At 32.8% G+C, this 16,283-nt stretch overlaps 1 protein-coding gene across 1 annotated transcript; it reads right to left on the bottom strand.

Moving 5' to 3' along the window:
• Window positions 1–214: 214 nt before the first annotated feature.
• Window positions 215–16,140, bottom strand: LOC126820539 (calmodulin-lysine N-methyltransferase). The gene is made up of 11 exons (XM_050548560.2): window positions 15,930–16,140; window positions 15,006–15,172; window positions 13,996–14,057; window positions 13,618–13,678; window positions 13,349–13,403; window positions 10,998–11,061; window positions 10,340–10,400; window positions 8,804–8,878; window positions 7,773–7,836; window positions 6,268–6,396; window positions 215–5,298 (listed from the first exon to the last, which is right to left on the bottom strand). Exons 1-11 carry the CDS (start codon window positions 16,014–16,016, stop codon window positions 5,224–5,226), a joined length of 900 nt encoding a protein of 299 aa, XP_050404517.1. The 5' UTR covers window positions 16,017–16,140; the 3' UTR covers window positions 215–5,223.
• Window positions 16,141–16,283: the final 143 nt, after the last annotated feature.

The raw sequence follows: 16,283 nt of genomic DNA on the forward strand, positions 1-16,283 counted from the left end.
TAAAATAGTCAGATGATAACTTTAGCCTATAGAGTGATCAGCGGGCAATTGTTGACGTACAAAGGAAGGACCAACGAAAAAAGAAAGAACGAGAGTGGATCAGTGTTGTAACTTTAAGCCTAATCTCGAGAAATTTGGAAATGGGGCTGTTTAAAAAAAAATAACGTAGAATGCGGATTATCCATAATTATGATAAAACCAAAAGACACCTAAATAACTAAAGAAAAACATTTATTACACAATTTTATAATCAACACAAATATGCTATAAAAATAGAACTGTCCTATTATTTAAGTGCAATATTTTAAAACTAATTACTTTGGGTTATTTACGTGGCTATAATAGTAATTCAGAATCCTCTTCAATGACCATCTCTACTTTTAAAGATAGGTTCCGGAGCGAAGTCGTCTGTACAGTCGCAGTGTAATTTCTTTTTACCAGACACTAAAACGTGGTCAAGGACAACAACTAATGATGCAATGAGCGAAAATCGCATATGCGGGCATACAGACATGGGTGACGAGAATATACAACCAGTATTATGTGTTCGTACAAAAACGGACAAGATCAATGACCTTGGTTGTTGTGGCGTATATATATACAAAGGTGTATTAGTACATGTTTCTCGCCAAATATACTGCAATTACCATGATCACAGACCTTATCCCCTTCAATATTTGAGAGAATTACTTAATAGAAAGCATGGATTGTTAGAATGATTGTTACGTAACTTTGTTTTGAAATTTACAAGTAAAACAATCAATGAATAAAATGAAAAATAAACAAATATTGGCCACAAAGGAATTAAATATTCCAGAAAGTAATATCGAAATGTGGGGAATGAAAATGTTTCCCTGGTTAAGTAAGATCGATCCGTATATGGTAAGTTATAAGGTGGGTATATTGTTCCCAAAACTATATAAAAAAAAGACATCTGGGGAAAAAAATACAGAAAAACAACAAACACCTTTCCATGTATTATGAAAAAATTTGTTATACACTCAACAAAAAAGTTACCTACTTTTAATAAACCACCGGAGAAAATAAACGCCAAAGTCAACAAATTCAGACAAAACCAGATGTAATGTTATAACACAACCACCGTAATGGTGGACTTTATATAGATCTAACTATTCTCATCTGAAACAGTCTCTGCACAGAAGTCGTTTATATTTCAAATACCGCATGTGCGGAAACTGTTCCAGTTGAGCATGTGCGCCTTAACTATACATCTATTTGTATTACATAAAATATATTTTAATTAAGTGCAGTCTTGAATTTACAATGAAAGTTGTGAATCGCTCAAGTTTGACTGTTGCCTTCGGATTAAATGTTCTTCAAAGGATAGAAAGTGAAATAATGCAGTTTTCTATCCGCTGCAATAACGATGACAGCAACCAAAGTAATTTTTAACTCAATTTAATGGAAGTTGCCACCGTTGGATAACGTTTCTTCACATTGTATTTCATCTTTCCAACCGGTTCTGGGAAAACGAAAAGTAGGATACATCAAACCAGATATTGCAAACAGCCAAGTTACATTCATTGAATTCAGCGATTTTGTAACCCTTGCACTCACTCATCGTTATAATGTGTTCTTGTTTTTTTTTGTTGTTTTTTATTTAGCATAAGGGTAAAACAACTCCCCAATGTTGGAGAGACTGGTACTATCTGAGACCCATGGTGGAAACTAGTGTTAGTTTATGACAATGCATATAGGTCTATCCACAAATGTTTATAAAATATTGAGTATGTTCGGGCAAATGCTTGTGTTTGGATTTGTTTGGGGTTTTTTTTTTGTTTGACATTGGCTAAAAATGGAATTATATCATACATCTACTGGTGTATTTATTTATATTTTAAGGGAATGTTTGAACAAAAAACGAATAGACACAAAACACAACAAAATTGTGTCTGTAGCAAAACTTTTGTGAATGTACATAAACAAGAAGTATTAACAACATTACAATTAGGTAAATTAAATCAAATTAGTCAACATAAATTACATATAACTAAATCAAATAAATCGTTATAACTTCAAAACATAAATTTCAAAAATATATAGACTATAAAAATCTAATGATTACATCTAAATTACTCTCTTTTGACAAAATGGACCATTAAATAAAAACGTAGGTATGATGCTATCTTGGCCTTGATAATAATATTTAAATCAAATTAATCATTATAACTTCAAAACATAAATTACATAATCATATTTTAATCCAAATAAATGTTATAAATTACATTATTTAATCAAATTATTCTGTTTAACTTCAAAACATAAATTACATAATTATATTTAAATGAAATAAATTGTTATAAATTACATAATGAAATCAAATTAATCTGTATAACTTCAAAACATAAATTACATATAACTAAATCAAATTAATCCAAATAACTTGAAAACAGAAACTACATATAATTATATTTAATTTAAACCCAAATTAATCCTTATTACTTCAAAACATAAATTACATTACTAAATTTAAATCAAATTAATCCTTATAACTTCAAAACGTAAATTACATATAATGAAATAAAATTATTCCTTATAACTTCGAAATGTAAATTTCAAAAATATATAGACTATAAAAATCTAATTAATACATCTAAATTACTGACTCTCTTTTGACAAAATGGACCTTTAAATAAAAACGTAGGTTTGATGCTATTATCCTTGAAAAGTTGAAAAATGATTACTAAGAAATAAAGATGGCATAATAAAATTAAAGGAAAGGAATGTGAAACATAGTGACCATAACTTACTTTGAGATTTTGAGATTGATTGATTTGGATAAATGTTTTTGGGCTAATGCTGCTTTTTGGTAAGACACCTTTTCAATGTGTATAATCTGAGTGTCTATATTTGCCGTTTATTATGGAATAATGAATGGGTCAAAGGCTTCATTTTACCATACCCTTATATAGATAGAAAAACAGCATAATTCTACTGAATTTAATTGACAGTTTATAAACACTTGAGTATTGGAATGATAAAATACCTAATTATAGTTTGTCTATATAACCAGGAATGAAAGTACTAGATGTAGATATGGTGTGTTCCCACTTAGCCGGCAGACTGTTAATCCTTTGATTGATCTTAAAACTATAGTCTGTTTAAAAGTAGTCACTCAAGAACTGTTCACTAGTGTTCAGCGTTAATGAGCTCTTAATAAAATTTATTAACCAACTAATTAATGACATTTTGAACTTTTGGCATTCTAAGTTGAATAAAATGACAGCATGCCATCCTAATATTTACAAGTTCATTAACTTAATAAAACAAGAACAATCCTATGTCGAAATCACCATTTCACAGATATTATTTGGTGGTACCAAAAGGCCTCGAGTTAAGAAATATCGACAACTTGATACAAGAATTGAATATTTGAAAACACAGTTATTAAATGGCTCTTTAAGTGTAAATCGGTATGGAACAAATATTTCCTATTTAGTGGGGCTGTAAAATGATTGTTATGTTGTAAGGCATTTATTTATAAATTATATAATGCTATTTAATAAAAGTTAAATGTGTAAATTGTAATGCATTTTTATATGTGTAAATTATGTTATTTAATAAATGTTAAATTTGTTAAAATCAATATATTTTTATATGTGTAAGCTATTTAATGTTATTTAATAAAAGTTAAATTTGTTAAAATCAATACAGTTTTAGTCTTAAAAAAGATATGGACTATAGTTTATAACACCATTGTTCTAGGATTAACTCTGGATTAGCGGCAAAATTTGACATCAAAGCCTGCCGGCTAAGTGGGAACACCCCGTAGATATACATATTAATATAAACAAAATAAACAATAAACTACTTTCGCAGTAGAACATATTAACACAATCAAACATAATGGAAATTACTGGGAACTGGAATATATAGACATAATCAAATAAAATGGAAATTACTAGAACTGGAATTTTAAGTGAATTAACTCAAAATATATCTGGGCCCTATTTGTGAAAACTCACAGAATAATATTTCAAAACCACCTAATTTTCATTGGTTTAGAGCATGTATAAGTCAATAAATGCTGTTTCCATTAAGTATTAAAATTAAGGAATTAATAATGTTTTCAACCTTGAAGTACGTCTCCAGTCATTTGTCATCTGCTTATATTTTATGCAATATATAATATCAAACTAGTTTAAATATGCATAATGAAAAAACAAATCATTTCGATTTTATTCGGCAAATTAAATTAAAACAAAGCCTATGATGTACAGATGGCATCATAATTTGTGAATTAAAGTTGAAAGCATTTGTATTTTTGGTTGCACATTTTTGAACATAATTTAATATTAAATAATGCATAAAATACTAACACATGAAGTGGCTACAAATCTTCTTTAACATAGTTTCTTCATGAATTGAATTCAGATCAACATTTAAGAGATAAAATAATATTAAATTTAAATACAAGTAAATTGATTTAAAAAGACGGGAATGCTAAATTATAATTGGGGAGTTTGGCAAAAGTGGAATCGAACTAATTTCTATGTGACAAAATAAACATAGAACAAATTAATGGAATTTTCTTAACTTTTGGTACTTGTGGAATATAACGGATTGGCATGGGAACTAACTCTTAATGGAATCATACAATCCTTAAAATCAGATTTCCAATTCTCTTTTCTGAGCGATAAATAAAGTTTGGAAGCTCATAAGCAGTGTGGATAACACACAGTTTCTGGTATAAATGTCATGGAATTTATTTTTCCCCATTGTTGACTTCCACAGGGCTCTCGGTAGCCAATCAAACCATCTACCTATTAGGGCATTTGGATAGGTAGCTACCAATTTGAAATCAATTAATTTTTTTCAGAGGCACCTACTCATAGACAATCAAACAAATATTAACTTGAAGTTGTTTTGTGACAAATATATCATATAGTCATTTATCTATTGATGCAATGTAGGGGGAGGATTTTGCTAAGGGAGTGGCTCCTTTTCTACCGGTAACTGTTAAGAAATCTTTTATGTGCCTTAATAATATAAACACAACAGAGGACATCAGTATTTCAGCCCTGGTCATACTATTCATGCCATAGGGGGGGGGGTAGTAGAATATACTTATTCTATCGGAATGGGTTACAAAGTTCACCGTTATAAACATGATAAATGTAGAAATATGATTAATTAATTAATATAATATGTAAATATAAATATATTCTCTATATAGGTGGATTGTTGTTAAATATATATAAACTAAGTATATTTCTTCTTCATCTTAAGTAAAATTGGGTAATGGATATTTTCATCGTATAAACTATCTTCCTTGAACTGAAATGCATAGAAAAATAAATGTTTTATATCTTGGGAGGGATTATTTCTGACAAACTGACAAACATACAACAAGGAAGAAAAAGACAGGGTAGTAATTTGTTTCAAAATTCTGCTAGTTGAGCATTTAATAAGATTAGGTTCAAGAACTGCTGACATGTTTGAAGGGATATAACTCTTTCACTCATTCAGTCTGACCAGTACTACTATTCAACTACATACATACACTCTCAAGTGAGAATTAAACTTTTAAGTCTCTGATCAGCATTTGAGTGAATTGGATCTCTAAAATTAGTATTAAATGCATATGATATTATATAAGATATGCTCAAAAACCTATAATTTTCGCCCAAATCTTATGATGCTTTTTAATCCAGCTGAATGCAAGCAGAGAGATCATCTAACTTTGATTTTTCGAATTAGTTTTCTTAAACATGCATTATGCAAGAGATAAATCTGCCCTTTGAAGGTCTTTCTTTAGGATTGAAATGTTATATATAAATTATTAATTAGACATTAGTTAACTTACCAAGACCACAATCAACCCTTGGTGCCTGCGATATTTAGTAGATTTAAATATGTTTTGTGATGGATAATCAAGACTGTGTTTTTTAATCTTAACGTTAGTAATGACAATCGAGGCTAGCCTATAATTGTATCGTTAATATCTAGGCTCTGAGTGAAGTAATTTGACTGAAATTTTCTGCATATTCTCTTTCTATTATCCATTATTTAACTATTATAGCGAGAACTGTCAGCTCTTTATCTAATATTACCTAATGCTGCTTTAATCAAATGTTAAATAATAAGTTTTCAACTATACAGATTTTACTATTAGAAACAACTGTATATTTTGGTCAATCCTGTGGCATAGACCTCAAATGTCTCACTCAATACAAAATGAATAAACTAGGTCCAATTTTATAACCATGTCTATAATTTGACTATATAAAACTACTAATTACTAACCTTTGAATGTAATTTCCAGATTGTTGCATTGTAATTGGTTTTGATTTCTGTGTGGAATTTTTCCTGAGCTAGCTGCATGAAATTATTAAACGTTTCTCCTCTTCTTGGTGCAAATACTATCACCTCCCCCTGAAAGCAATTTAAACATTAAAGTTGCTTTGTAAATACTAACACCTCCTACCGATATTAATAAGATAAATGTTATTATATGGCATAGATAATAATATTTGGGAAGTGGAACAGATGACCTATTATCTCTGATTGTATCTTTTTGGAAGTGTAGTTAGCTGTATTAGTAAGTATGGGAGGACCACACTACACACAATGCACAATCAAAACTCATAGAACAAATCCTGGACAAGGCACACAAATAAAAGCAGTGATGGTTGTAGTACATTAGTCAGAATATGGCTAATGTTTCTGGAACCTTGATACAATTTTGTATTTGTGCATGCAATGTACATTAAACATACATATGCAAGAGCTAAATCTGCCTATTGCAATTCTTTATTTAGGCTTCAGATGTTATAGAAATTATTAATTATACCCTTATTTACATGTCAAGCTCAAAAAAACTCTGTAGACCCCCGGATGGCTTGGATACAGCTTTGATTTAAACAGTCGTCCATTTAAAATTAAATCAAGAAATGGCCAACCAAGCTAACGTTTACCATTAGTCACCGACCTCACTACCAGAAACTGGTGATGAAAGGCCTACCAAACGAGGGTACCATAGCCATTCAGAATGTTACTTGATAATCAAGAATATGTCGGTGGAGTTATCATATGTCAATCAAATGATCGGCAATTCTCGTAGACGGTGCAGACACAGTTGATACCTATTTCTAGTCGAAACTTCCAACAGTGACAACTCCATTCAGAATATAGTAATTTGACTGAAATTTTCAATATTTTCTTATTTTATCATCTAGTTTTGAATTATTATAGCAAGAAAATCCAACTCTTTATTAAACTCTTAACTAATGTATCTTTAAAACATATAATAAATTGTAAGACTAATTAGCGTACCTGAGGTTTCTATTATTTATACATTCATTTCGTCCTACTTTTAGCATTTTCAATAAAAAAATATATAAAAGATTTAATGAACCATGCATTTATTTTGTTCTAATTTTAGCATTTTAGATAAAAAAATATAAAAAAAAGTTTCAATAAATAATGCATTCATTTTGATCTACTTCTACCATCTTTGATAAAATGCAGAATAAAACATAAAAAAGGTTACATTAAATCATAAATTTATTTCGTTCTACTTTTAGTATTTTATATGAAAATATAAAAGTTTCAATAAATCATGCATTCATTTTGTTCTACTTTTGCAATTGAGATAAAAGACAGATTGAATTGAAATATAGTTTAACAGTAATCGGCATACTTAAGGGTTTAATAAATCATAAATTCATTTTGTTCTACTTCTGCATTTGAGATAAAACAAAAAAAAACAGAATAAAATGGAAAAAAAGACTTATGAGAAATCAGCATACCTGAGGTTTTAATAAATTATACATTGATTTGATTAGATCTTTTCTACCCTCTTCAAAAAACAAACTGAAAAAACAAAAAAAACATGGTTTTAATTGCACATTTAAAATAAATGTTTGTGTTTTTCCCTAATAAAATGGATTATAATTTAACTGTATTTCTTGTGCATAGAAAAGATATGCACTCTTCTGGAAACAGATACAACTTCTAGCTCTGGTATCAACTGTCAATCTAAGAATTGACCTTCTTTAAATTATACAAGTATGCTGGTTCATATGTCACAATACCGGAATAGCTAAACAGAATATCTGCAAAACATTATTTACTGTAATGTTTGGCATGTGAGTTACTGCGGTATATGACCCAATAGAGCATCGAAAATCAATTCTTACATATACAGTTCATATACTTGAAACATGAATGTAATTGAATTAACATTTTATTTTTGTTAAATATGGCTATTTAGGTCATAACAGGTCTTGGTCAGGGATCGGATGTGTCAAGAATGAGCTCCGAAGTATGCCATCAAAGCTACTGAGTTTATGATTTACTTTTGTCACTGTGCAAAATATTTAAAGGAGCTAAATCACTAATATTTGGGTCCTAGAAATTGACCCTAATGGGTTGCAACACATATAATAATGTAATCTGATTGTATATAAACTGATTTACATTCAATTGTTTCTGTTTTTACTCTAATTTCAAATCAGTTTTGTCCAGCGAAATACGACATGAGTAACAATTTCTAGCGTCTGGTTATTCCAGTTTATTGCGCATGCTCTCCAGATAAGATATGGCGTCACTGTTTGACAGGAGTTGTGGAATATGTCTAACCTCGTTCTTTCTGGTCACTTGTTACAAATGACGCTGAAATGAAATTGATAAATAATTCGTGTTTTCAACGTATAGGACTTTGGATGTTATTGAGTTAGAGACTTAGCTACTTAAAGACTGGCCTAGTCATTTTCTACTCAAGTTGTCTAAACCAAAAACTGTTTCTAATTTCAGATTTATATTGACAACAAAAACTTACCAATCAGAACATAAAACAACATCAAAATTTTCTTGAAGATTTCCCTCTAATTTATCTGATCCCCAACGAAATAAACTAAAAGTAAAAATATTTAAAAGTTGCTTCAAATGATGTGTAGACTACATGTAGAGAGAGAGAGAGAGAGAGAGAGAGAGAGAGAGAGATAGAGATGGGGTTTAACGTCCACTCGACACAAACTAGGTCATTTCGGGACTAAAATATGGTTTAATTTTTTTATGGGGTCTTTAGCAGTGGGAGGAAAACGGAGGACCCGGAGAAAACCCACAAGGTTGGACAGGCGACCCTACTCCTTGTCACGTACAACTGGGGATTCGAAACCACGCCAGTTGACTCAATGACAGTCCTTATGATACAGCGCGCACATGCTAACCATTCGGCCATCCTACCTTCCTACATGTATGTAGGGTATTTTATCAAATTAAATTCAGAGTAAGCACATAACTTGGATTCAAATCAATATTAGCTTTTAAATAAAAAATTCTAAGGCTTGACCTCTTGATATCAGACTGATTACAGTGTTCAGTAGAAACATTCTGCACACAGAGAACTATCTACTTTGAGAATAGATCTCTACCCTGAAGGGTCACCACATTGAAAAATTAGTGTACTATTTTGTTATGCGGTTATAATCCACTTTATGTCTTTTATACACACAAAGACTAAATAAACAGATTCAATTCCAGTGGAATAAATATATCTCAATATTCTCGAAGTATACGTAGTTTTTCGAATTAAAATTGTTGAATTATGAATTAAAATGTCAGTGAACTAGTTTCCAGTCTTTTCTCAAACAGAGCTAATTGTAGATAGACAGCATAACTTTTGTATGCAGCAGAATAGTGGGCCTACAGTACAACCATATTCTACATGTTCTACATATCATTGTCCAAGAGAGAGAGAGAGAGAGAGAGAGAGAGAGAGGGATGGGGTTTAACCTCCACTCGACACAAACTAGGTCATTTTGGGACTAACATATGGTTAATTTTATTTCAATAATTTGCTTGTGCGTAGGGGTCTTTAGCAGTGGGAGGAAACCGGAGGACCCGGAGAAAACCCACAAGGTTGGATAGGCGACCCTACTCCTTGTCACATACAACCGTGGATTCGAAACCATGCCAGTTGACTCAATGACAGGCCTTATGATACAGCACACACGTATTAACCATTCGGCCATCCAACGCCCCATGATTTCCAAACCTCTGTGGATCATCGATTGATGTTCAACCATACATAAGCAAATGATCAGTGATTCTTTCACTGAGAACTGTAATTACATAAATAAGTTAGATGTGATTTAAATAGAAAACACAACAGAATTGTCATCTGTACAAAATCTTTCTTCGGATTCGACCCTCTGCTGATGTTTAGCTGATCAGTGATCGATGATTGGCCAAGAATTAAACAATCATGCATTAACCATGAGACAGATAGGATGTAGCCATACTATATATAGTTCTAAATTATCACAGCTACAGGATTCTAATGATTCTGACTGGATGACAACTCTGAACTCACCTTGATTCAACTTGGGTTTGGCCATAATTTTCTTTATTTCTCTTTCTCATAATCTCCAGATCTAAATTAAATAGACATTTTTTTTTACTAATATTTAACTGGACACTTTCCTCAAATTAATGATATTTAAAGATACATTATGTAAGATTTAGATAAAGAGCTGATCGTTCTTGCTATAATAGCTCAAAAATAGATAATGTAAAATAAAAATATTCAAAATTTCATTCAAATTACTTCATTCCGAGCAACGTTAGCACTGTTTGTAGTTTTGACAAGAAGTGGGCATAGTGGTAACCAGGGTACTGGTGTATTCAAGATTTAGCCTCGCTTTCCCATTTTTAAATTAAATTTTTAAATGGCGAACCGTTCTAATCTAGTTAAAATCTACAGTATTCAATGCCATCGAGAGTTGATTATGGTCTTGTTTTGTAAATAAATTTCTAATTAATGGTTTATATAACATTTCAGGCCTAAAGAAATACCTGCAACAGGCAGATTTAGCTCTTGCATAATGTATGTTTAAGACAATAACCAATAAGCACACTGAAACTCACTATTTAGATTATCCCATTAACTAGAGTTACTAACCACACATTCCTAGGCGCTACCCGTGATAAAGAGCAAATGGCTGTAAAATAATTGTGAAGATAAATCTTACTTTTAACAGAGTCTTCATTTCCATCAGTGATTTGAACCTGTTCTGCCTCGGTGCCCACTGCTATCTATAAATACAATATATAAAAGAATAATTATCTTAATATAAGATATAGATGGATTTCTACTTTGGTAGATCAAACTAACAGTACAAGAAATCAGTCTTGATTTATTTTATAAATAAATTTTTCTATAAATTCTTCAAATTTAATTCATATATATTCAAGATATCTGTATTTGTCAGAACCACTGTTCTCAATCTCCTTCATGCTCCATATAAGGGTCAGTTTGATCCCTCTTGGCTTTGTATACAAAATGATATGAATTAGACTATGGGTATAGGAAGACAATTGTTTATCACCCAATAATACATTCTACAGTAGATATCGCTTGTGTGATATATTTCATAATCTACTGCGATATCTCCTTATGAGATATCGCTTTACATAAATTTGATTGGTCAATTGAAAAGGAACTACTTTTTTTTATTTTCAAAGAACAGCTCATTAAAAGTAACTTTTTTTTATTAAAAATGAACTATTGGTATTCAATTGACCTTGATGGAAACACTGGGTCAATATAAAGGACTTTGCAATGGTTGAATTGCTGTCAAAAAATGATGTATCACTACGCGTAATGTTCAGTAAAAGTGAAATCTACAGCAAAGAATTATATTTATCTATACTATTCAAAAAAAGTAGGGGATATTTGATTTTGGGGGCATAATACTAAAATATGCAAATGACTACGAAAAAAGTCACTATAGAACCTAACAGAAGAAACATTTCCAGTTACATGTGACGCCCAAACGCACCAATAGCTACCGCATGGAATGCAGGTGATGCTTGGGATCATCATGGGGGTCCAACCCAAGATTTGCACGACTCTGACTTTGAATGTTACAGTCATTGTGGCATTGAATTCCAGGGTGGAAACATCAGTTTAATTGTTTTAGTGACCAGAAAACAAATTATGATATGCGTCGGCTTACCCAAAATGAAAGGTTACGTGCCCTTGGCATGCTACAGATCGGCACAACACAGGCGGTTGTGGCGCGGACGATGAATGTTTCTCAGTCTGTCATAAGCAGGCTATGGTCCAGATACCGTGATACACAATCTGTACAGGACAGACCACGCTCAGGTCGACCAAGGGCGACAACTCAAGCCCAGGATCGATTTATCCGTACCTTGCCCTTGAGAAATCGTGTCATCACAGCAAATCAGATCAGCGCTCGTCTTCAAACAGACACTGGTGTGAGAGTGAGTGGCCAGACGATTCGGAATCGACTGCATAGGGGTCACCTTCGCGCCCGACGTCCTCGCGTGATCCCTTGTTTGAGAGATCATCACATTCAGACAAGACGTCGTTGGTGTAGGGATCGTCAACACTGGGATAATCGACGCTGGAGCAATGTGATGTTTTCAGATGAGTCAAGGTTCACTGTTGATTTTTTGGACAGACGTAGGAGGGTGTGGCGTCGTCGAAACGAGCGCTTCCAAGACGTTAACGTCATCAGACATGATCGATTTGGGGGTGGTTCTGTTATGGTGTGGGGAGGCATCACTGTTGCTGGAAGAACGGCTTTACATGTTGTTGCAGGGCGTGTTACAGGCCAGTACTACCGGGACAACATCTTGGCAGTCCATGTTGTGCCGTTCGCACGACGTCATGGCCGCCGTTTCATCTTCCAGGATGACAACGCAAGATGTCACAGGGCCAGGATCGTTACAGGTTACCACCAACAACAGAACATCACCACATTACCTTGGCCAGCACTGAGTCCCGACCTCTCCCCCATCGAGCATGTCTTGGACATGCTTGGACAGAGGTTACGTCAACGTCAACAACGTCCTGCCAATGTCCAAGAACTTGCTGCTGCGTTGCAACAGGAATGGGACAATCTGGACCAAAATGACCTTAGACGTCTCATTAGGAGTATGCCACGTCGGATCAATGCTTGTTTGGCAAACAGAGGAGGATTTACCCGTTACTGACTTGGTTGTGATGCTGTGGTAACTTTGCTGTTTGACCCCGGGTATCATTTTACCCTTATAATGGTCAGTCTGTGCCTTACTTAGTCTAACGATCATTTGGAATAAATCGATGAATGTGAACTTCATTTCATTTTGTCATTTGTTTCTTCGTCAGTTTCATTAGGTGACTTTAATAACACTTAAAAATCAAATATCCCCTACTTTTTTTGAATAGTATATTTGTGCATGTAAGAAGGGATTGGGTGATAAATAAAATCTCATACTCGTCTTTTTTTATATCAAAAAAGACTGGTAGGAGATTCTCTCTATCTACAATATGAGTTAGGTTAATATATATACAAAATATGAATGAACTTACTGAAAAGCCTGCCAGACAAGTCATACCACCACCAATTTCTATCACTGATTTATTTCTGAAATTATTGTTGTTAAAAAAACACTATCATATTCTACTAATTCTCTTAAATTGGACATGCTTAGAAATTGTCTTCTAAAATTTGAAGGTATATAACGTACATGTACCACTTAGTAAAAATACTTTTAAAAAAATACCTTCTCGGGCTACTATTCAAGCAATTTAATTATTTAACTTAAACACAACAGATTTGATTTCTCTTTAAAACTTACCGAAAGTATGCTGCATTTAACAAACAGTAATAAGACATTATTTCTTCTGCTGGCCAAATACCTTGAACAGAAAAATAATTGTACTCTAGATATGTGCAGCTATGAAGTACATGTACATGTACATGGTATTAATATATGTGATACAACGTTTACATGAATAGTACTTTAAAAAATTTGTAAGGTTTGTAAAGTTCACAAAAAGAAATAAACTGGTATCAGGTGTTCTAGAACAAGTACTGTATTGACTATATAAAGTTCCACTCTCCCTCATGCACAATCAAATTTTACAGCCTTGTACCAATTTTGCAACAAAAGCTTTTTTGATGTTTGGACTTTCTAAGCATGTAAAATATTTGAAGATTAAAAATCAGAACTTACAAACATTGCCTGTGTTATTAAAACCTTGTAATTTATCAGCTCTTAAACATCCACATAATTGTCTAAAATAAAATAAAAATATATCATAAATATCTAGTATTACTGTATTATAATATACTTAATCCAGACTAAAATGTACCAAACTTGATTATTTAACATTTACATGTAATTAAGAAAACAAAATCAACTTTTAACTGTAGATAATATCCCAGTCAGGATTCAGTAATTTAAAAAAGGGGCTTACTGAGTGGAACTAAACAATTTTTGGACTGATATTCCTTTCAGAGGTTCAACTTTCATAATACTGAGATGTAGAAAACGATTCCTCCATCCATCCAATTATGTTCAGAGACTTTAAAGATAAATGAGGTGAACATCTCAGCATATAAAACATGGTCAATGCAACCATTCAAAAATAGTGCTTTATATAAAGTCTTCAGCTTGACATTAAGGTTGAGAATTCATGTAATATAAGTATAATGACATTTATAGTATGAGAATGTTGCTACCTTTTAACTGGATAATTTATCAAGGTATATGACCATATTTTAAACGGTTTGGTCCATGTCTTTGGTTTTGACGCTTATTCAAAGTGTGGTGTAGTTTCCCATTTTTTTGTCTAGGCTCAAGCAGACGGCTTCACTTGAGTTGGAATTTTAGAAGGTCTTGTCAAGTCTGAGACACAGGGTTTACAAACTACGTGAAAATCAAACTACTGACATGACAAGTATGCCTTGCGGTATTACTGCGGTGGCGTTTTCATTGAGAGCCCATCACCAGCCTATTACCTTTGTTATTATTGAACTTTGTTTACTTGGCATTTGGAATCGGAACAAATGCAGATTGAATTGATGTAATTGACATTGTTTGTAAGCCTTTCATATCACCTGATCAGTGATGATTTCAGTTTAATAAACTGCTGAAAATTTGGTGAAATTCATTTGGTGAAATTTGTATTGATAAACAATCCAGTGTGACTTATATCACAGAGAATTATATGGTTTATTTACCTGACAATGAGGGTAAAGTTGTTGATTAAATCTGTTTTATATTCCCACCATTTACACTCCTCTTCTTCAGATATAACATCAACACGAAACAAACCAAAACTCTCAAATCTTCGAATGGAAATCACATTTTTACAAATATCTTTCCTTCGATCACCATTGCTAATAATCTGTTTATAATAAAACAAAGAACTACATGTATACAGTTACAGACCCATATCTTTCTGTTGCTCAACATGGTCATAATCCTGAAGCAATGGCCCGAGAAATCCCTCTCTGGCCATTGCTGGATTGGCTTCGGATACATGAGCTTTTGGGGGAGTGTGTCTATTCTTCCCATTCAATCAAGTACAGCAACATGACAGCCCTTCGTTTAATCTGGGATCTTCCCTAAAACTTTGGACAGTGATTTAAGGTATTAAAAATGGTGAAAGTATTGTTCGTCTCCAAACTGTATTGTTTACATTGTATCCATGTTGATAGCCTCGTTTGTCACAAAATTAGTCACTGGTTAATTGGGCATAATAAAATCGTGAGTCATGACGTAACGTTATGTAAACATATTTGGTCTAATTTGGAGCTCTGTTTAAAGCGTAACGATATTGTTACGCAGTTAGCGACCCAAATCATAAATAGATCACAACGAACATACATGGTCATGGACTTTATTGACAATTCTATTAACGGTACCGGGTATTTACGTTAAAATCAACGGGTGCAATAATCATAATGGTCCTGGTAAATCCATAGGCAAATATTCTACAGGCTAAAAATGCTACAAAAATCAAGTCAAAATCGTCTGGCGATGAAAGCACTGCACACCAGCACTACACACCAGCACCAGGCAACGGGAATCAGGGGGGAGTCGGAGTCTGAATCTCAATTAACCTCCCTAAAAAAAAAACATTCTATCTTTACGATACAAACCTGTGCCAATAAACTCCATCTTTGCCTGGCTATTCTAGGTTTCGAAACAATACAGGAAGTGATGTGGTCCGTTTCATCAGAAAGCATCTTCGCTACTTCCACTCATCGAAGCCAGCTCTTTACAACAAACCGTTACCAAATAAACTTGAAATGGATTTTTGTTTGTTTACATATTTCTGACTTTATCCATTTCCGAAAAATGAAGGTGATAAGAGGGAGGTAACTCTAAAAGTAAATCGACGGTGTCAGACAGCAACATTTATCGCATTAACAAACTATCACACTTTCATGCGGCCGCCTTCAAGTCGATAAATAGACATTGTAAATCACTCCCTCCCCTTGTCTGCGATATCA

This window comes from Patella vulgata, chromosome 5 (assembly GCF_932274485.2).
Source record: "Patella vulgata chromosome 5, xgPatVulg1.2, whole genome shotgun sequence".
NCBI lineage: Eukaryota > Metazoa > Mollusca > Gastropoda > Patellidae > Patella > Patella vulgata.